The sequence below is a fragment of the Apis cerana genome, linkage group LG14 (genome assembly GCF_029169275.1).
Source record: "Apis cerana isolate GH-2021 linkage group LG14, AcerK_1.0, whole genome shotgun sequence".
NCBI lineage: Eukaryota > Metazoa > Arthropoda > Insecta > Hymenoptera > Apidae > Apis > Apis cerana.
In genome coordinates this window covers 11,289,565-11,312,817 of record NC_083865.1, presented here as the reverse complement: position 1 = coordinate 11,312,817, position 23,253 = coordinate 11,289,565, and the positions used below count along the sequence as shown (strand labels likewise).

At 49.6% G+C, this 23,253-nt stretch overlaps 1 protein-coding gene across 14 annotated transcripts in view; it reads right to left on the bottom strand.

The window, feature by feature from the left end:
• Window positions 1-23,253, bottom strand: part of LOC107999877 (tyrosine-protein phosphatase Lar) — a 201,490-nt gene that overhangs the window by 93,647 nt on the left and 84,590 nt on the right. For 13 of the 14 annotated variants that reach the window (XM_062084971.1, XM_062084966.1, XM_062084968.1 and 10 more), the window contains exon 3: window positions 22,202-22,340. In XM_062084971.1, coding sequence (XP_061940955.1) covers window positions 22,202-22,262 — 61 coding nt within the window. In that variant the 5' untranslated portion in view covers window positions 22,263-22,340. The remainder of the gene's footprint in view (window positions 1-22,201; window positions 22,341-23,253) is intronic. The other variant, XM_062084969.1, reaches the window with a different exon arrangement.

Below are 23,253 nucleotides of genomic sequence, written 5' to 3'. Positions count from 1 at the left end.
GGTCGAGCGGCTCGCTTCGGCTCGAACGGGAACGCAAACAAGCAGCTCCAACCCTTTTTAATCGTCATTTTCGTCATACCGCCATCGAACCTGTCGCGCCCGTTCTTTAAATTCCGACGTCGACCATAAATCGCACGTGCACGGGACCTACCTGTCCTCGTGGGGGATGGTGGATATTTTTTCCCCCCTTTTTCCTTTTTTCCAAATCGTTTCGCGGTGCGTTTATCACGCATGCGAGCCACGTATTCGGTTTCGCGGGGTCGAGCGCGACGCACCGCCACTTATAATTCTTCTATGACAACGGCGAATAAACGGCGAGGGTCCGCTGTCCCCCTGCCCCCTCTCCCTGGACGACCACAAAACACGCGGCGGTTGATTGCCAGTGAATTGCCGTTACGACGCGTTTCGCTCGAGCCACGGATTCCGCGAGAGCCGGGAGAGTGAAAGGAGCCGGGGGATCCTATCGCGTTCTCGGCTTCCCACAAATCCGTCCTCCGCGACCCGTCGTCGTCGACGTCGTGGGGTTTCCCCCGGGAGATGTTTCGGAGCGCGGTGACATCCGACATCGGGACGCATCTATTAACCTTGACGAAGGGGGTAAAAAGGTGGCGATGGTCGGGTCGGGATCGTCGTTACGAGCGGGTTTTAGCCGGTTTTTTCTGGAACCAGGCCGTGGCTCGGATCGGCGGTGGCCCGACCTCATCGAGATATTAATTTCTTAGTCACTTAACTGCACGCGACGTGTACGAACGTGTCTATTGATTTTCTCAGACACCCCTCCTTCAACAACCTTCCGCTCCAAACCTCTCTCTCGCTGCACCCTTTCCTCCCCTTTTCGCCTCTTTTAACCACCTACACCCGGCCGAACCGCGTGACGGAGACCCGCCCCTTTTCCGGAAGCCATCTCGTTCCCCCCAACACACCTCTCCCCTCTACCTATTTTCTTGCGTTCTTTGAAGACGAGAAGACCCGCGTGTCCTATGCAATTCAATTATTGTAATGCGACTCCGCTAGACGACACCGAGTGCCTCGTGGCTATGAAAACTTGCTCCTTTTCTTCTTCTCTCTTATCCCCCATTTTTCGCGAGCGCTTCTCAAACCGGCGGAAAACGCGGATCGACCGATTCGCGACGAACCCTTCCCGTTATCCTTCTCTCCGAGAACCAATTATCCTCCCTTTCTCTCTCTCTCTCTCTCGTTCACGCGCATTAGCGTCACGATTCGTTCGTTTCTTCGTCTTCTCGAGTCCAATGACGATCGATATTCGAGTACATTCGAGTACACATACGCGAGCTAATTAATCCCATCGATCGTTTCCTCGGATCGAGGCACGTGATGTCGCGAGCGTTGCTCGTCGAAACGAACGAACGTTTCGAAAAAAAAAAAAAAAGAAATAAGGGCGCGCATTCCTCTTAAATAACGAACGTCACGGTAAGAACGAGCGCACGGTTAAACCGGGCCGTTTCCGCGAACGAAGCTCGTGATTGCGGGAAATGGCTCCTAAATTTGATCGCGCAATACGAGCAGCAAAGTATACGCGATCTCGAGCGTTCGGTAGGATGGATACGAGAGGGTGGTACACGATATTGAACAAAAAACGAGGGTGGAAAGTGGCCAAGGTGGAGCACGAAATGAAATCGAAAAGACGCGGTGCAATGGAACGGAATCTCGCAGGTGTCGACCATTCTTCTTCCCCATTTATTACCCCTTCCTAAGATTTAACAAGTTTTAATACTCGATCCAACGCGTCCCTCGAATTTCACGCCGTGCACGCGCCACGTATCGCGACCAAACGTATCGACTTTTTCCACTCCTCCTTCGTTCCGTTCCCCTAAGAGCCGATAAGACGAGGAACCAACTTTTACTTTTGCACAGTCGGACCCGTATCGTTCAGCGACGTTTCGGTGAATTATTCATTTGGAAAAATAATTAATCGATATCGCGGCGGTGTTCGATCGGTGGATCGGGCAGTTAATTACGGCGATATCGCGATCGAGAAAACAATGGCTCTGTATCAGGCGTTTCCCCGTAATGACCTGGAATATCCGCAAAACGGTGGACGCGAAATAATAATTGAGATCCCCACGGGATCGCGAGTTCATCGACGACACGTAGGGTCACGAGTTCATCGAGGATCGATCGTTGGACTCGTCGCGGATCGAATTCCGCTAAAGATGCCGGTCAACAGATAAGAAACCTTTCTCGAGGAGCGTTGCGGCTCCATGATTTTCGCCACCCTTTGCGTTTCGTGCCGCAGCGCGATAATCGGGGTTACTCGAGCGAAGTAAGCAAGAAGGTGGCTACTCCTCCCTAACGTACCTAACGTGCGAAAGTCGAATTTCGCGTTTGAAAAACGTCTCGATATTTTCGATCGAAAGAGCGTGGAAATTTCGCGCGGAGGAAGAAAAGGGAGCGACCTCGATGCTTCGGCCGAGAACCATCGGCGGATATTTCAAGGGCTGGCCAGCAGCTTGCGTGGCTAAACCTTGGATGCCGCTATTGGATCGTGATGGACGATACGCAATATCTATTAGCGTCGAAGCCAATCGAAAAACAATTTCGTTCCTTCTCGTGCCTTCGCCTTAAATCCCTATCCACCCTTTATCTCGTGATCGTGGGGGGAGAAAGTAGGGGGAACGAGAGAGAAAGAGAGAAGGAAGGAGGGGAGAAACGAAAGAGGGAAAACGGGGATGGAGAGGACGAAAGTGAAAGAAGGAGGAGACGGAGGCGAAGCAACGAAACTACCGACCTGTATCGGATATAGGATCTCTATTAAACAGACCGAAATTCCCTGGGAAAAATCACACCCTGCGCCATTGGACTGATACGACCTGACGGCCCATGAAATGAACATCGGTCCCCGCGTACCCCTACCGTTCGTGTGAAACATCCCTTGAGCAACGAACCTATCTCCGTGAGGAAACATACACGCGCCATTCATTCGGGACGGACACCTCTAAACGCGATATCTGGGATGGGAAGATAGGTGTCGCGGACCGATCAAACGTTTCGAACAACTTCGAGCAGAGCTAACGTTCGCCGAGAACGAATTGCCTCTACGCTCTGCCGATGATAAATCGAAAAACTGGATTTATCCCGCCGTATTCTCTTCCGACCGAACCTTTTAATCGGATCTCGCTTCCACCTACCATTCTAATTACCACGTAGTCCCCCCGCCTCTCTAACTTATCGATCCTCCTCCTCCTTCTCCCGCTTCTTTTCCCACTTTTCGCGCGTCTTTCCGAATTTTCTAACGGTCTTACGATAAATAATTCCGATCGAGAATACGTTTCGATTCTCTGCTTTCGCATCGCCGTTTTTTGGATAATTTGTTATCGAGAATTGGTGATTTTCTCGACCCCGTTGCATCGTTCGAGGAAGCGATACCTCGGTAAACTGATATCTCGACGTAGCACGCGCACCGAAGTGTACTCCAACTTTGGTCCTGCTTCGGTATTATTTGGCATCGTATTGACTCAACGTCGTTGTGCCTCCGAGAGCGTAGACCAAGCAATCTGATAAACTGTTTATCCAAAGTTTCCAACTCGAGAATAAAATTGGCGGACCAAAGAAAGGTTAAACGCGTTACATCGTGGTGCGATCGAGCCGGTGTTTCGTTTCAAACGTTTCTCATATACCGGCGCGCCGATTAAATTACGGATCGGCGAACTTTCGGAAATTTTTCCTTTTTATGCGACCATTTCGAGCAATTTCCCAAGTTTCGAACGCGCTTTCTCTCTCTCTCTCTCGACTCTGCCTTTTTCCCACCACCCGTTACAGCGCGTTACGACTTGAAATCATTAGCCGTTCCGTCGAACAACACACGCTCGTTAACGAATACGTTAAAGAATGCGTACACGCGTATATTTCACGTTGCGCGCTCCACTTTCTCCTCCTTTCTCTAAATTTTCTATCCCACGCGAAAATTTATTTCGCCACCGAATAATTTCCCGATTTAACGAAGAGAAAAACAAACAAACGTATCGAGTAGTCCTCGCGAGTCGAGCGATAGAAAAAGTCTCGAGCGACAGCAATAACGCGTCTCGGGGACGAGCACGATAACTGTGCGAGTATTTACACTAGCAGTCCGCGGTTTCATCGGGAACCAGTAATGCGACCAAGTTGGCAAAGGTGTGGCCAGCAAGAAAACGGGCGTCCCGGCGTCGACCGTCTGTTTCGCGTTTTGTCGATCCTCCCTTCCTGCCAAGCGCACGTTTTTCCTTCCTCCGCGCATATACGCGCGGAGGATTTCGGAGGCAACTTCGGTTTCGAGGGGTGACTCGGAGTTGCACGTTGCGACAGTCATTCTCTTCTCGTTCCGCTGGAACCGACCCGTTTTTCCATCGGTTTCCAAATTAAATGGAAATCACGCGGATCTCGGCTCGATCTCCCGTTGCGACAAAACGGGAGATTCCATCCAGCGATATCAGCTACTCTCTCTCTCTCTCTCTGTCCCTTTTTCTCGAGCTTTTCGGGCTTCGAAATATTTTCTCGATCGAGAAATTTCCGTCGGTTTTTTCGACGCGATGTTCGAGATATTCGCCAAGTTTGAGGCCAGGTTCGCTCAACTCGTGCAAAGTCGTGTAAATCTAAAAGTTTGGGAAAAGTAAGTTGGCGAGGGGGTCGTCTGGTGCGCAGGGTGTGCGAGCGGATTCGCGCGCTTTGTCGCTTTGCTACGCGTTTTCGTTTTTCTCGACGACAGTTTGCCAAGAGGGGAGGAGAATCGTCGATGAGTCGTCGTTAGAAAAACATCTCGAGGACGGAACGAGTTGTCGAAGAGGGGGGAAGAGAGAGAGAGAGAGAAGGAAGGTTTCGTCGACAATGTCGCGAAACTTTGGTTTAAGGACAAAAGTGGCGAGTATAGAGAGAAATGCGGAGAAACGCGGCGGTGTCGCGCGGCCATACGTCGACGTGAAACAAACGGGATGACGAAAGCCCCCGGGCTGGAACGCCTCGGAACATTTTCTATATAATCATCCGGTCCGTTGTCACCGGCTTTCGCTTATCGTGCGCATCTCGTTCATTTTCATTCAACTCGCTCGCAGTTCTCTTCCTTTTTTCACCTTCCCTATCTCTTTGCCACGCGCGCTATAGTCTCTCCTTTCTCCCTTTTCCTTTCCATCTTTCGCAAACTCTTCCGCAATCAGCTCCGCGGATCCGTCCATTCCATTTTTTGTTATTCGCGTTCAACCGGAAAATATATTTGACGCGAAATCCTGGGGAGGTGGCTGCTGCTCCTCTCAAACACCTCCGTCCAAACGATGCGCGTCGTAGTGGACACTTACATCGGCGTTTTCCGGGTCGCGAGAAATGAAAGGATCGAGGAGAAGAGAAAGTTTGAGTTTCGTCCAGATTTGTGCGCGAGAAGAGTCGGTCTATGAGCGGAGAAGTGCGAGGACGGGCGCGTATCGAAACACGAAAAGGGAGGAGGAAGGGGAGATCGGTTTCGCGTATATAATCTTTAGCGTGCGCTCCTCTTTCCACTTCTTTCCCCTTCGCCGAAAGTTGGAAGCGTTGTTCCTCCGAGTCGCGAAGGTTCGCGGTAGAGGAATTTCACGTTAAAGGGTAGGAATAACGTGAACGGCTAGCCCGAGAAGCGGTAACGTTTTCTCCGATATCCGTTCAAAGGCGATTTTTATCCGCGGTCCGTTTCCTACGAGAGAACGAAGGAATCGAATCAGGATGACGAGCACAAAGGCGACAGCAGGAAACCGAACCCCTCCCTGCAAGGGATCCAACCTCTTTCCGCCCCTTGCCTCTTACCTTTTATTTATAAGTGCAACTTCGATTTTCTCCTGCAGACTTCAACTTTGACGAGACCCACCCGATTTCCCGGCTGGATACGCCGCCAATTTCTTATTCCACCCGTTGCCAAGCTTAGCGTCGAGAACCACGGTTTGCCGGAGGAACGAAAGAGAGAAGAAAAGAAGAGGGAACGGATGGAAGGACGCGACGATGGTGGGAAGACGGCCAAACTTTTGTTAATCGGCAAAATTTCGAACGTGGGACGTCTCTTAATCGGTGGAAATCGCGACGGAGAGACGATCCCAGTTGGCACTCGATACACGTTGTCCAAGATTCGCACTCGTCGATTCGCCAGCCTCCGCTTCTCTTATCAGATATCGTGGCTCGCGCGTATATTTCGGGGCCCGTTATTATCGAGGGGTAGATTTCATCGTGAATATTTATGAGGGCGGTTCTCTTGGTTGGTCTCGCTCCCTAGCGCTTTTCCCTTTCCCCACCGCCGCCGCCGCCGCCGTCGTCGTCTTCGTCGTCACTACCACCACCACCACCACCAGCATCGTTATTACCAACCGCGATCTTACTACTATCGACTACCACGTTCGCCGCCATTACCCTCGTCGTCCGTTCTCTCGTAGATCGCGAATCTTTCCTTTCGTGAGGAAAGAAAATGAAACGAGGGAGGACTTTTAGGAGGAAATTAATTCGAGAACAGGAGAGGTATTAACGAGTCTGGTCGTACTCGCGAAGAAAAGTAGCGTTCTCTCCTCGCAACATTGCTCGTTCCTCTCTCTCTCTCTCTCCTCGTTGGGGACGGTGCTGGAGGAGCGAAGCACGAATGACCGACGAATGCAAACTAGGCGGCGGAGACACGGGCGAAGAAGGCGGGTGTTTGCAAGCGGTCGTATGTAGGTTGGATGGCGCGAGGGAGAGGAAGATCGGATAGAAAGGGGAGAGAGGGAGGAAGGTGGCGTGGAGTAGTTTGCGGGTTCGGTTCATCCGTCGTGGCTTCTCTCGTTCTCCCTGGGCACGCGTGCGTGCGGCGCAAGGGGCGGTGGCGGTCGCAAAGACGGAGAGCAGGAGGAAGCTCGATTATTGCCGTATTGTGGCGGGTTCAAAGCGTTGACGTATTGTCGGCCGCAACTCGGGCGGCGAGCACAATGGCCGGCATTAATGGACTAATATTCCGCGCCACAAAAGCAGTCGGCTTTCTCCTCGGTGGTGAGTAAACGCGTACGGGCGCGTTTGGTCGGCGCGGGGGTCGTTTAGTCGTACGGACCAGCCACGTACGCGCGGCGTCTCGTTTCTCGAATCCTCGACGAGGCCAATCATTCCCGCTCCGTTCGACTTCTCCCTCGTTTTCGTTCCAACTCGTAACCGAGAGGTGCGCGGTGCGTGCCAATTACGCCTCGTCGCCACGAACGGGGCCCGCCGATTCGTCGGCACGGTTTGCGCGCGTGATACACGGCCAATTCTACATACGAAATCAGTAGGCATATAATTGTTACGGTGAAGCGCGTTGCATTATTGCGATGCGGTTTGGCCAGAGTTCGCATCGTCGAAGCGATCTGCAGTTTCATCGCTGGCAGGCCTATTGTTCGTTTTCCTCCCGGACCTGTTCGCTCGCCCGCTTTTACCTCCACTCCCTTTCGATTATCGCGTTCGCCTCCGCGTCCAAATAACCATCGATTTTTACTTTTATAACCCGAGGTGGTCGTTACTCCGCTCTAATCGGGTTAATCGCGGGAGTCGATGACTAAACGCAAATATCCGAGCTTGCTTTTCAACGATAATTCTCCCTCTCTCTCTCTCTCTCTCCATCCACTCCATATTTTTGGCGCATGAAAAACGTATGGGACGAGAACGAGAAGGAGGGGGCGGTCGGTTGCCAAAGGTCCCTGAACTCGTGCCCGCTCCTGCGAATAACGAAAGACAATCGGTAAACGAAAGCCCGCAGCTTTCATCTGGGACCAATTATCGAAATTCAAGCTTGGACGGGTCGTCGTGTCGAGCTTTTTATAAATGGGAGAGGAAATGGGCGTCAATGTGACGAGTCGGAATTTAAACGCGGACGGTCTAATAAAAATCGATAGCGCAAACTCGTTGCGTGGATTTAACGGGGCAAATTCGTCCATGTCCCTCCCCACGATGGAACGAAATTTAGCGAGCGATACAAAAAGTCGGCGAGAAGTCGGTGAAGAATGGATGAGACTCGGGCGGATGAGAATGGGAGGAGGGAAGGAATGGTTGCGTTACGTTCTCCTCGTTTCCGCGGTTGATAATTGCGTTGGTGAGATTCGAGCGGAGCAGGAGAGGGACGAGGTTGGACGGACGGATAAAGGTTGAAGTACGTAGCGGGTGGAGCGGGCCGAGGTCGGTGGGCGGAGAGAAGGGGCGGGCGAGAGCGTAGGAGGAAGACGAAGTTGGTTCGTAGAAGCCGGATATGTGACGCCACTTCCGCTCGCAAGTTGAACTCGGAACTACTACGAAACGGTGGTGCGGCTAGAGACGTACGGCCACGTCCCGCGAGCTACCGGATTAATTCGGGTTTTCGTTTTTATCCGATTATACGAGTTTCCAAGACCGCGCGTCGCGATTTCCAGATTATCCCGGAGTTACTTGGGGAAGAATAGTCCGCCACGGCTCGCCAACTTTCGCGGCGAAAGAGCAATCTGTCGGTGGGGAAGCGGGAAGAGAAGCGATACGTACGCTTTGCCCCCTTCCACGAATTCCTTTCTTCCTTTAAACGTCACCGCGACCGTATTTACCCATTTCTGCTCTCCTTTTCCTCTTCGCTTCCATTCCCTACGCTGCGCCCTAATCGTCTCGCCAAGAATGAGAATATTTCGAAAACCTAATCGGGGGATCGAGAATAATTTCCTTTCGATTCGATCGACTCCTCCTCGTACAAGTCGAACGAACTTCCAACACGACTCGAAAAAGCTTCCTTCCGAAGTTTGCTCGCGGAACGGGTCACTCTCGCGCCGACTCGTGCTTCTCCCTCCTTTTTTCCGACTCGAACTCGTCCCTCGAAAATTGGTATATCGACGAAGAATGTAGAGTAGCGGGAGGGAGGTTCCCTTGGGGCCCGAGTAAAGTGATAAGAGAAAGAGAAGACGGCAGAGAGGAGAAGAGAGAGAGAGAGAGAGTGACAAGAAACAAGAAGACTAGTATTTCAAGGCATTCTCGAGTGTCAGCCGTGGTTACGGAAAGGCAACGTTCTCTCGGCGTGGAACCTTCGGTAAATTCCAACCTCTCCCGTGCATCAACCTTTGCCTTTGCAAACAGAGCACAAGACCCTCTTCCGACTTCGACTTCGCAACGAATCTCACGTAGCCGGATTTCGGCAAACAAGTTGCCACCACCACCAAGCTGAACGCATTCCCCCCGAATCAGGAGGGATTCAAGAACCGTAACACCACAACCGATACGACTGTTTTTACGAGCTTTTGCCCGAGCTCTCGGCTCCAACTCGACCGATGCTGGCGAAGGGGAGACTTTTTAACCAACGACGCCACGTTAATAAGCGGTTCTCGCGTTCGACAATCGTGCGGCTTTATCCGATTGGAAATCCGCCAAACAGCGGATGCGAGCCGCCGTTTAACGGATCTCTTGGAAAGTGGGAGAGATGGGCGCGTAAAAAGTTGGTTGCAAGGGTCGAGCGGTTGCCTCGACCGATCCGGGAAACGGTGAACACGGGTGAAAAATAATCTTGCTCGACCTGTATCTTCGACGATACGGAATCGATACGTCGTTGAGAGAGAGAGAGAGAGGGAGAGATCCAACGACTCTTGTCCAGAAACGTACCGACATCGATCTTATTTCTATCAGAGGTTCTATCCGATCCCACCCGCCTAAAAAGTTTCTCGCGAAAGTTTCACCGGCCGGGATTGTTGGAGGACCAGAAAAATGTTCGAATCAAGAACTCGAACGAGCAAACTTTTATTCCACGACTATGAGGAGGGGGGGACGGGATCGCTATTAACGCGAGAAAAGGATATGAGAAAAAGATGCAATTGCGTTCTGGCGAGTGGAAGATGAAAGATAAGAATGAAATAACAAACAGGAAAGGGGGAAGCGGTAGTTGGATATTTCGAAACAGACTTACGGAGCGTCGGTTATTTTCTCGTTGGTCAGACTCAAGGGTAAATTTCGTTGAATTCGTGCGCGAAAGTAAAGCCGACTTGCTCGTGAAGAGAAAGAAATAAGACGATGGTTAGAGATAGAGAGAGGAGGAAGGAAGCAAAAAGAGGGGGAAAGAAAGAAAAAAAAATAGACGAGAAAGAGGAAGGAAAAGAAGCACGCGAAACTTTCAACCGCTCCTCCACGCTATTTCCTACCGCTATCAAAACCTAGTTTACAAATGCTACTGGCAACAACGACGTTACTTGCCCCGCACTCTCGTCTCGATTCTCTGCCAACACCGGTGTAACACGCCCGCTCCCCCCGGCCGTACAACGGCGTGGATCCAACTTGGACGATAGCTTAAACGCGTTTTCGTGGGACGGGGAGGACGTTACCGAACGTCTTAACGGGGTATCATTTTTAAGCACTCCGCAACTAGTGTTCCGTTCAACGAGCAAAAATTGCCAATTGGACGCTCGTTATCGTTACAGCTAACGATTCGCGACTTCTTGCTTCCCGCTCGAATCGTTTTCGAATAATTCTCCAATTTGTCTCGATTCGATGGGGGAGAGAGAGAGAGAGAAAGGACGAAAACGAACGGAAGATCGTTTCAGAGAGATCTTTGTCGGTCGATAACGACACGTTGCGTCCAACACTCTTTGAGCGAAGGAGAAACCAGCAAGTCGTATCCGTCTGTTCTGACATTTATCAGACGCCGCCGCGGGGAAAACGAGCAGACTCCAATCCCCTAAAGTAGACAATAATTAATAATAGCTCTCTCTCGCTCTCTCTCTCTCCGGCGGTTAAGAGAGTTGTTGGGTTTTCGAGGTCGCTGTTGGTTCACCGACTGGATCTGGAACCAGCGGTGCCTTCAACCGCTACGGCTCGTACACGCTATTTTGCGCCACGGACAATACGGACGGTCCGGTTTGGATTCCGCCACTAGTTTTCGCAGTCGAGGTTAATAATTTTCGAGGTTGGTGGCCGCAAAGGGAGCGAAAAAGGAAAGTACGAGGGGAGGGGAGAGGACGAGAAATAATATCTCGCGACAGTCAAAGGGCCATATTTCCGCCCTTCCCCCGCGAAACGTCGAACGAGGTGAACACGAAAATCCGCTTAAAAGTGACAGAATTCGGAATGAACGGAAAGCCGGCTCTCTCTCCTCGGTATAGTTTCCTCTATTCGTTGTCGCGAATTGCTACGTGGCGGTGCGACGACGCGTAGGTTCGTTCAGATACGCGCGTGTGTACGCTGGCTGGCCACGGTAATACGCCGCGCGTAATCCTCTTAGGGTAATTGTCAGAAAGACCGATCCCCGTTTCTCCCGAGTTCTCTCTCTCGCGCGCGCGGACTTTTAGCCGAGGAAAAGTTTGTCGCCGGAAACTTGATCGGCGGAAATCGCGTCGCGATCGTTTCGACTTCTTCGTGCACGCCGACTAATCCACTTTCGCGTTCGAACGGGAGAGGTCCGAGTGGTAATTCGCTCCCCTCCTTCCTTCTTCGTAACGGACGAACAGAAAATGGGAGTGGAAACGACCGAGAAACCGAATCGTGTAAAAAGAAAGAGGAGACGAACGAATTTGACAAGATTGCGGAGAACGAGTATCTCGCAATTTTCTCTCGTGTATATATATATATACGTTACACGCATAAATTGATGCATTTTCCCCGAGTTTCCTAATCGCGTCGGAAGACACGGTCGCTGCGGTTTCTGGTTGTAATAACAGCCACGAGGCACGTCCGGTAGCGAAGAAGCTCTTCAACGTTTTCTCATAAAGCGTCGGTTGGATTGCCCGTAAGACCGGAGCCAGCCGATAGAGGAAGCAGGGAACGACGGTTAAACGACGACGGGACGTAAAAGAAAAGAGGGAGAGGAGGGGGAAAAAAGAAGGAAGAATATGGGCGATCCATAGAGAGGGGGAGAGATAGCGAAAGGAGGAGGACCAAGGGAGGAGAGAAGCGAGGTGGGTAGATAGGTAGTCGTTCGGAGAGAGCGTGGTAAGCGGGTGTAACCTTCGGCACGCGATCCTCTCCGTACGTGGTTTACTGGCGTGCCGTGCACCAACTTTTCCAGGTCTTGCGTTAGTCCGCATACTAAGCCCTTCGCTGCTGATACGAGCCGTCGCAATATCTCGCGCGGTTCTACGCAATCCAACTAAAACCGACCAGCCTCGAAATTCAATCATTTTATTTCGATGCAAATCGATTTTCCAATCTCCTCCCTCGCTTTTTTTAATACCGTTAACCGCGGAGAGACGCAATAAGCGTTCTCGGCTCTCGATCACGTATCCCGATTACCTTTCATTCCGTTTTACGCGGCGGAAATACGGGCGGAGAGGTAAGGGTTTCGAGCGGTTCGGGTAAATCCGAGCGAGAATCGGCGGAACAACGCGCACACGTCGAACACGCGTTCCTGGGAAACTCGTCGATACAAACTAACCTACTTCTCGCGGAACTTGTTAATTGGGTTTAGCTAACCACAAGTGGACGCGGGAGTTGGCTCCGATTTCTCCTCGACACCATTTGCCCGCTCGTTGATACGTCGTTGATCTTTATCGCGCGGGCAATAATTTTCGGGAGGGAAAACTTGACGCGCATTTTTAAAAAACGATCCCCCTCGCGTCGTCATTGGCCGCCGTTCGCGGACGAAGCGAATCGAGGGAAGAGCGATCGACCGCGCGCGCGATTTGCCATCGATGTCGAGGCGGCGCATTTCTAATAGAAAATCTCATAAAACGCGCATCGGAGATGAATTATTATACATATGTGATTCGGGCGAACGACTCGCGTGAGTAACGACCGTATAAATCGTAGGTGAGCGCGTGCGACACATCCGGAAAACAATAAAATCTATATTTTAATCTGCGCCTGAGCGTCCTCGCGAGCCGTCCCCCATCAGGAGAATCCCTCCGCGAGATTGGTTCGCGAGGGAAGAGAAGCGAGAGGCTGGATTCGGGCCGATCGTTTATCACGGGACGTACGCCGCGCCATGTGGGATAAAACGCGTAAAAGCTACTCTTCCTCCCCCTCTGCCCTTTTCTTTGCCGACCGAGCGCTGCCCCGCTCCGTCCTCTCCGAGATCGATCAACAAATTATTCGGGCTAGCGTTTGTTTCGCGCGTAATGAATCGCATCGACGGGCGTGGAACGGTCGGGAAGAGATCTTTCTCCCCCTCGGTTCGCCCCCTCATTATCCAACCGTCACGTTTTCCCAATTAAACCGGAGAGTTTTACGTCCGTAAGAAGAGACGACGCAACTCTCGAGTGGCTACTACGAAAGATTTTCTTCTTCGACGAGAAGAGTTAAAGAGAGTTCGATTGTTACGGTACTCGAGCAAGGGTACGCTCCTCGGGGATTCGTTCGACGATCCAACGATTCTCCGCCTTTGATAAAGTTGACGCGTACGTCCGAATATATGATCGATTCTTCTTCCAACTACTTCCGACGACGAATCGATCGAGCAGATATTTCGATTCGTTTCCGGCTCTAAATAAATTAGATCTCCCGCGATAGTGGTTTCGAAACGCGCTTTTTCGCGCAATTTCTGCGGTTCGTCTCGAAATTGGATAACGTCTCTCTGCCGAAGCGAAGTAATTAAACTTACCGGAAAGATAATCTCGACGAGATCGTCTCTGAAAGTGTGTGTGTGTGTGCGTGCACGCTCGCGTGCGTGGAAGATCGGTTTCTTCGAAAAAATTTAGTTAGGGATCTTCCTCCTGTTGATTTTCCACTTCCCCGCTGACCCGGACGATGAACCGAGGAGAGCTCGGATCCTCCCTTCCCCCTCCGACCTTTTCGAATCCGAGTTTCGGAAAAAGCCGCCCGCGATCTTGGGAGAAGGAGATTCGATTCGGATCTCGCGCTGTTTCCGCGGCGTACGACGAAATTTCTCTTCTCCCTTACAAAACTGCAATTAGTTCGAGTACGTGACTCGTCGTCGACGGTTCCCATTGACGTCCCAGTTCTCCGAGGTATAACGGAAACGTTGGGAGCAAAGTTGGCACTTAATTCGCGGAGTTTCCAGTTTGCGGAAACTCCCAACAACCGAAGGCTGAAAACGCGGGTTCGGAAAAGGGAGAAAGATTGGCTCGGAGACGGTGCGAATCGAGACGAGAAAGAACACGAGCAAACGAACCTACCCCACCTCTTATTCGTTATTCCAACCTCTGATTAAACATTCCTATATCTACGTTATCTGCGTCTAAATTACGCGAAGAGAGGAGGAAAAATAAAGAGCAGAGAGGAGACGCGCCCTCTTTCTCTCTCTACCTCCCTCTCTAAAATTCCCTTTTCAATTATCGAAACGAAAGTTTGACGATCCTCTCCTCAAGTGGGACAGCAGCTGCGTGTAATTGTACGGTTTACGGCGTAATGTAAGGTTGAAAGGACGATTAGGAGGATCTAATCGATGACAGAGGTAGACACGGGGAAAATAGCGAGATAAACACCGAGGAGGGAGTTGTTTTATCGTCGACAAAGTGGAAATAGCAGGCGGCCCGCTCCACGATTCGCAGTTGTTGCAGTGGGGAGGGAAGAGCGCGGTTTAAGTCTACGATAAACTTCCCCCCGGCGATCGAGAGAAAGACTAGGCGAAATCCAAAGAAGGTAAGAAGGGGGAAGAAAAGCGCAAAACGGGTAGCCGGGTAGCCGAGACAGCGTAGTAGATGGGCTGTTAAGATAAGAACGCGAGGATTCCTCGAACGAAAGTGGAAAGCGGAGGGAAAGGGGAAGAGGGAGCGGAGCGTAAGGGTCAACCGCGTGCCGGTCGGGGCGTAATTTTCCTCCGGTAAGATTCTTTGCGGAGAGAACTCGCGGATAAGCCGATTTTACAGCTAACTTCCGCGAGAATTCAAGAATACAAAAAGTCTCGCAAAGCGTATAAGACGAGCCGCGCATCCCTTCCATCTGTCGGAACACCAGATTTCCCAACAATTGTCCGCAAGAGGGCAAGAGTCAAATCGAAATAAATTCGAAAATCCAACGCGTGTGCATGTGTGCGTATACATATATAGAGCGAGAAAGAGAATATCTAACAGAATAGAAATGCCAAAAAAAGGAAGATATTCTTACATATAGTTGCGTAACAGGATAGTTAAAATGAAAAAAGGAAAAGAAGCGACTCAACTTTTCGAGCAAGCTAGGATTTGCTAAAAGTATTCAACGCGCATACCATCTTTTTTTCCCCGCCACTTTTTCATCCAGCAAACGGGGGAAATCTTTTAAAACATCGGCACGGTTCAAACCTAATGGAAAAGAGTCGGGGAGGGAATAGTTCCTTCTTCCTCCATTGTACATAAATTTCATTCCTCCGTATATTTTCGCAAACGGGCGCCAAGCGTTTTCTATTAAACCAACTAAAATTTGATCCGCTTATGTCAGTTGATCAATTCCCCCCTTTCCCCCCCAACTGCGCGCAATTATAATGATTTTTACGACGAGTTTTATACGAGTTAAAAAGAAATGAAATTCTTCCCTCCCTTCTCTCGGACGGAAGACTATAAAAGGGGGAGAATCGAGTTATAAATCTGTATATTTGCCGTTACCTGTTATGCGTGCAAAAGTGTGGAACGATGTTGCGATCGATCGATCGTAAAAAAAATATATAGGGGAGCAAGAGGCGGCGCGCGAGGTCAAGGTGCGAATCGGGTTTTACGTTCGGCTAAATGCACCCGGAAAAGTGCTCGATTCGCTTCCAAAGATCGTACAATCGACTCCGTTCCCCGCTTTTAATCCGAGGGAGAAGCAACTGTCGGAAGAAGCCACTGTCAGCATCGAGGAATCGAAACTTTCCTCGCAAACTTTCGTCGGAATTTGAGCTTCTTTGAGAGAAAGAGAGAGAGAGAGAGAGACATCCGGCATCCAGCATTTTCCGCGGGAGAAAGATACAAAAGCGTGACGGAAATGGATTTATTAATCTTAAAAATGGGAAAGGCTACGCGCGTTATCGATCCTCGTCCGCTGGAGGAGGAGGAGGAGGAGGGAGGGGGAAGGTTTCTCGATGGAAAAGAAGCGAAAGCAGAAAATTGTTCGGCTCAAAGGAGGAAATCTCAACGATGAAATTCCAAAGTTATCGGTGTGCAAACGTTGCGTCGATTCTAAAGTATAATATTTCTTCTTTGATTTTATCACCGGTTGAACGTAGTTGGTTGAAGGAAGAAGGTTTGCTTTAAACTCGCGTGCAACGTGTATTAGGTTGGCGGGTTTCGGCAAAGTTTCGGACGGTGCAACCGTTTGGCAGCGTCGAGTAGACGCGTTCGAAAGAGGTGGCGCGGGAAAGAAAGAAGAGACGGGAGAAAAGATGCGTCGCGGTAAGAAAGGAAGAAAAGTAGGGCGAAAAATAGACGTGACGTAAAATTGAAAATGTAGCCGGGACACGCACCGAGGCCGCCTCGGGGCTTCGAAAATCCATTGGCGGCGAGGAAAGCGTTGACCTCGTTGTTACACCTAGCACCATCGCCGGTAAGAAAAGCCGAGTAGGAGGGCAAGAAACGAAAGCTGGTAGTTGTTGGTAAGACGATCGAGATTCTCGTTTCATGCAAACGGAACCGATATCTACCTCGACTCGGAACACTCGGTGAATTTTTCACAATCTATCTCGAATAATTCGTTACGATGATACGAGAACGAGAAATCGTTAACGTTTTTCGTTACGTTCGAACTTTTGTTTCGTCAAACGATAGAAGAAAAAAAAAGAAAAAAAGGAAGAAAAGATCGAGCGTACGTCGACACGCGAAGATCTTTCGAAAAGGGAAAGAAAATAGTGAATTATTTTTTTCTTTCCTTTTTTTTTTATCGTGGAAATTACTACGATATTATTCGAGGCACTGTAAGGAGGTACGGTTATTACGGCAGTTATTGCGAATTATGGTGCTACTATGTGGAACAGCGACACCCTCGCGCCGTCCATACAAATGCAGGTACCGAGAGTGAAGTAAAGGGCCTGAAGAGAGGGTGTGTGTGCTGCCTTCCTTTCTTGCCTTCCTCCTCGCCTTCCTCTATACTTCTCGAACCTCATTATAATAGTAATCGATAAGTAACCCACCGCGATCCTACGTGCGGTTAATGGACCGATTTAAAGCGTGGGACGCGATACGAAACGAAGCCCGAGTTGAAGTTAAGTAGCCGTGGACACGTGGACGAATAGGAACGGGCGAGTCGACGCCGTGGAAGGAAACCTTTGAGACAATACCGTGGCTATCGACGCGAGTATCGCGTTTGTTACGTGTCATCGAGCATGCCTTTCCGCTTCCTCTCCCCCTCCCCCTCCTCCTGCCCGATCCCGATCTTCCCCTTGCCTTTTTCTTCCTTTTCAATTTTTCTCAAAAGCCGAAAAGGCGAAAAACCGGTCGACTAATCGTACGTAACGGGGGATGGCGAAAGTTGGCGAAGGTACGCCGCCGCTGCTGCTGCTGCGAGTAAATGGAGCTCGGGAAACGACGAATTGATCGCGTCCCTTTCGAGTTGGCGTTTAGAAAAAGACGCGACGAAACGTTAATCTTACGTCGGCGACAACGTTACTTCGGCCCTCTTTATTTTCCAACTTTCGTCTTAGCCGCATCTCCCGCGGGATCGGCTTTCTTCTTCTTCTTCCTCGGTTCCACCCTCGGAAAATGGGTAGTAGACCCTTGCAGAAGGCAGCGATCCATCATAAATTTAATATTCGAAATTTCAAGAATGTTCCACGCGCTTTGGGGGCCATCCGTTTCGACCGACGATATAAATTCGTCCGATAATGTACCGGGAGGAGTATACTACTACGGTCGAGCGTTGGTTGAAGGGCGAAAAAAAATCGGGTTTTATTCTTGACCGTGTAAAAAAAGGCGAGATTTTGAAAGCATAGCACGCGAAACCATAGCAACGTGCGGGAATATATTTGTATATTTAGCAACATCCGCAAAATTTAATTATTTAGGATGAATTTATTTTCTTCGTCGAGAACATCAACGACCAAAATATTTCCTGCAACGTTTGCTTCTCTTTCTTTCTCTTCGTCTCTTTTTCTTCTCTCTCTCTCTCTCTCTCTCTCTCTCTCCTCTAGTTACGAAGCTTCCGCAGTTTCGAAGGAAAAGTATTAAAATAATTCAAACGAAGCATTATAATATCTACGTTTAATAAATCAAACTGTCACGGTAGTAGGTATATACGAATTTTCTGTTCACGGATTAGTTGTAATTTTCGAGAGCCGGGCTGTGCATTTTCCACCTGGGAGAACTGCATAAGTGGATTGTAAATTTGTTCTGTCAATACTATTATCTTTTGATTAGCGTACCTCTCTCTGGCGACATGTCGCACGCTAATTTAGCAATCCAAAGAGAGAAAGATACAGAGGCATTTCTCCGAGTTGGTAAGAGGATTATTATATATTCTATTCATAATTGCGCGTTAGAGGTAGTTGGCGAAAAAACTTGTTGCCTTTTCGCTTTGAACCGAAACATCGCAGAAAGATCATCTACGATTTTCCGTTATCGCTGGTCGTCGACAAGTAAGGGAGCAAAGTGTTATTTCCCTCCCCCCCTTCCCCCTCTCCGTTTCGTGCTTATATTAAGACGGAAGGAGGAAGGATCATGCATATGCAATGTAATTACATTTACACCTCTCATTTAATAGGTGGTACGCCACAACGCGTGTAACGAGTATAACATTTCCCTTCCGAAGTGTAACGGATTTCCGTATTTTTATCTGGGACGAGAAGAGGATTTAGCGACGACAGGTAACAGGGCAAATTCCTATAATTTTTCCAACGGTCGAAATGCTCCAACTACGACGAGCGTGTTGCGACGCAACGCCAACGATCGAGAAAACCGCGAATAATTTCCTCCGTTCGTTCGGAACAAGCTCTTTTTTTCCCCTCCCGAATATATACGTCAATTACACCGATTTTCGCACGTGCAAATCCATGTCTGATGACACTTCGAACCGGATGGGAACATCGAACTGCACTTTGGCATCCCTATAAATTGCGTCTCTGACGAGGCGTGAAAAAAAAAAAAAAAAAAGAAGAAAAAAAGAAAAAAGAATAACGGAGGGGGGGAAAAATGGTTGATAAATTCGCAATGTCAACATCTTGCGGTTGGAAACACGGAAACTCGTCGTCGTTCTTATCACGATCGATACGAGAGCTCTGGTAAAAATTTTTACTCTCTGGCAAATATCGATTATAGCTTATATCGAAAATATAAAATAAACCCTTTCTTTCGATCTTTGATCGAAAGGGAGGGGTGGAATAAAATATTCGAGGATCGAGTTTTTGCGGAATCGGAAAAAAAAAAAAAAGGAAAAAAGAAAGAAAAAAAAGAGGTCGAGCATCGAGGTATTGGCCGAAGCCAGAGAAGCGTGGAATAAAAGCGGCGCGAGGCGGTGCGTGTACACGCGTTTCACGTTCGATGCCGAGGAGAAAATCAGTTTAACTCCCGAACGAACCTTTGCCGCCTACCATAGCTAATCCCAGATCTGCAGGCAAGTTCACGACGGGGGTGTAAACCCGAGAATGTTGCGGCTAAGCTAACCACCCTCCGATCCCTCCCCACCTCTTAGTCCCCCATCGGTTGGTAGCGTTCGGTACGATACCTGGTGCGAGTCTAGGCCAACCTCTAGCTTATCCCGACGACGACGAGGACGACGACGACGACGACGACGACGACGACGACGACGACACTCGTTCGATACCGTAAAAGCCTGCGCGAGGGGATGGACAGGAAGCAAGAACGAAACGGAGGAGGATGCGCTGGGAGATGGGGGGATGTTAGCGGTTGCCAGCTATCCTACCACCCTCCTACCAGCCTGCCTGCCGGAGGATCGGGCGAGAGAGCGGACCCCCCGCCGTCAAGGGATCCCATAAAATAGCTCCACTAACTTTTTTACTTTATCATCCAGCCAGTCCTCTCGCGAACCCTCTCTGTCGATATATACCTGCCGCTCCTATACCCCTGCGTATGCCACCTACCACCGATAACCACCACCGTCGCCGCCGCCAAGAAACTTGGCAAAAAATTTGCATTTCATCGCGTATAATGCGAAAAGGAAAGGAAGAGAAATAGGTAAAATGAAATACGAATCAGCGGGGAAACACGAATTCTATCCTCGTTAGTCGGAAATTAACGACAAACGAATTTAGGAGGTGGATGAAATAACTTTTGATTCTTTTTCGAACGGAAAAAACGAAACGGGACGGAACGGGACAAAACGAAACGAAACGAAACGAAACGAAACGAGTCGAAAGGGGAATAGAGCGAAAGAGAGAAGAGGATAAAGAAGGAAAAAAGGAGAGCGAGAAGAGAAAAGGATAAATAGATGGATAGACAGGGAGTCGCGCATCCGCAGGCAGAGCTTTCCCGCTACCCTCGAGGATGATTTTTCGAGAACGCACGACAGCAAACGAACCTCCGAGGAAATCTTCGTGCTCGACCTGGGCTATTTCCCTTTCCACGACGTAGACAGGACAGACAGGACGGATCTGCATTAACTATGGATTCACCTCATCCTCCTTATCCTTCCTTCGAGATTCTTTTTTGCGGTTTCTATCTTTATCGTTCCCCCCCTATTCCCCTTTTCTCGCCCGATCGTTTCCTTTCCCCTCCCCCTTTTTTTTGGCCCCGCGAGAACGGAAACAGTGGTAGATTCGTTCCGTGTACGGGCCGATAAGGTGTATTAACGCGCGATCGAGCGTTAGGGAATGCGCACGAATTAAAAAAAAAAAAAAAAAAGAAAAAAAAAAGGGAAAAAAAAAGAAAAGGGAGGGGTTGGCGGATTTTTTTTTTTTTTTACTTTCGTCGGACAAATTATTGAATTGGTCGGTGATCGAAAAGCTGGTCGGAGAAAATGATCGGTTCGGAGCTCGGATTCATCTCCGTTGGGACGAACGTCCATGCGAATCGAATCGAGCTTTGATCAGAGGTGCGCGATATCGATGAAAATTCGCGAGCGATCTCTATCGTCATATCGTCTCGAAATTCTCGCGTCCCGTCAGATAGAATCTCGTTTAGACGCGTCCGGGTTATCGACGATTCAACTTGGGAATCATAGATTATGGCGTAATTAATTGACCGAAATACGGAGGGGGGATGTGTCATCCCGTGATTTCGGAGTCAGCATAAAGCGGCGCTGAATTAGCGAGTATCGAGGCGACGGATTACCGTGTAATGACCACGATTACCATGCAACTCGAGTCAATGGTCGCGCGCGATTTGTCATCGAATCGAAATTCTCGCCGAGTACGACGGAAAGTGGGACGTATCGCGGAGATCGCAGTACTCGAAGCTACGACGGGGACGGGTTGCAGTGGTTGGTAGGCCCACGAGCCGTTCCCCGTGCGTCCGTGTCCGTGTCCGTGTCCGTCCAATTCGATCCACGCAGTCTTAAAGTCCACTACGGTCTTCGTGTCTCCTCCCTTCGCTTCTCCACGTGGTTGCGAATCGGTATCCTCGAGAGACTCCTTTGCTTCGATGCATTGTCCAACCAACGATCCCAACGCGTTTGTTTACCGACAATGTCGATTGCATCATCCGATTCGATGCCGCGATATATATATATACACATAGGCGAAAATCGGTCGAAATTCACGCGGTTGGGAAATTCGACGGCACATGGTCCAACGCTACGAATCGAACGCATCGAAAACGTTGGCGTGCTTGCCCGTGTACGTATACACTGGAACGACACACGTGTTCCATTCGCTCGTTATCCGGCCACGGTAAGCTCGAAGCGCGTTTTATTATTCGATGCTTCGTAGCTCGAGCACTTTTCAACCGCGATAGAACTTGGGAAAGTTCGTAAAGCAGCGTAATTATTACTTGAGATCCTGTTGCCGCTTTACACGAATCCTTGGGATCCGGAAAAAAACAATCACGAGATATTCGGATCTCGAAAAGAAAAACTCGCGCTTGATCCCGCACATTTGATCTCGTCATTTTCTTTTTTCTTTTTTTTGTTCTTTGTGTTCTTTTCAGCAACCACAACTCGCGCGAAAAATCACTCTCGTTTCGTCGCGTATAACGATCGAACGCATCCTCGACGAGTCGAGTCGTCGTTTTCTAAAATATCGCGTCAGTGATCGGAACAAAGAGATTGGATCGAACAGAATCGTTCTCCTCTCTCCACACTCGACCTGGCTCGTCGAAATGCGTTTGGATCGTTGATACGTTAAAATATACGGGGAAAGTTTACACGCGCTGTCTGCACGCGCGCGATTTTTGTTCAAAGTTCTGCACAAATAGGAGACACGCGTTATTACACGGAGAATCAAACACTGGACGCGAACAGTTGGGAACAATGTCCGGCAAATGTCCACAAAAGTCTGTGAGAAAAAAAAAGTGGATTTCTCTGGTCGATTACTCACCACCATTCTGCGCGATAATCGGGTCGATAGCCACCAACAGGACGAGGAAGATAGGAGTCATATTGACCACCCTCTTTCCCGTCTTCTCTCGGTCTCCCGTGATCACTGCACACTTAATACCACCGTTGCAGCGTTCCACCTATGGAAAAACAAATCACGCTCGTCATAACATACCACCTTCACTTGGTTTCGCTGTTGGAGAGATCTTCGTACGAGCGAAGACGGGGCGAAATCGTTCGAGCGTGTGCGTGTGCGTGCGTGTGTGCGCGCCTCGATGACAACCTGTCGAGCTGGAAGAACAACCAAATAGGACGGGAAATTCGTTCTCGAGCTGTACGTTGCCGAGCGATCGGTGGAGGATTCGCGATCTCGCTCGTTGGTCGATCGGGCGGCGAGTACAGCGGGTAAAAAAATACTATTTATCGATGCTCGGTCCGTAGTTGATGGACAAGCACGGACAAGGGAAACGCTTATTCGGCGAGAATCGAACGTAACTATCGACACGCGCCATTTACTACCGGCCCGGTGTTCTCTCGGTAGAAACCCGAATTTACCGAGCACGCTCGCGCACGATAAAAGGAAAAAACGGCAAGTTTTTCACCAACATCGTTAACAACGATCGTACGCCCGTTGTTCCTCGAATGCAACGAGATCGCATCGCGAGTCTGTCCTTCCTTCTCGTATATCCGCCGATCGATTCCCAACTCCCGATTTCCTTTCGCTTCGATCGTGTACGGATATCGGACGATCGTCTCTCCACGATGACGATGTCCTCGGTCGTCGCTGCGTCGTTCCCAAAAACTGCCCTCCGGATATATTTCCCCGGAGATCAACGAACTTCTTTTCCCTTCTCTTCCATCGCTTTCTCGGCCTCCCACCGATTCTTCCTTCCTTCCTTCCTTCCTTCCTTCCTTCCTCTTCTTCTTTTTTATATCGATTCCCAACTATACGAATATTGAGGTGTATCGCGACAGGCGAAGAAGAAGAAGGTTGAAAACATTTCTCTTTTTCCCTTCCTTACGATATTGCGGCATTCCCTTTTCCGTATAATT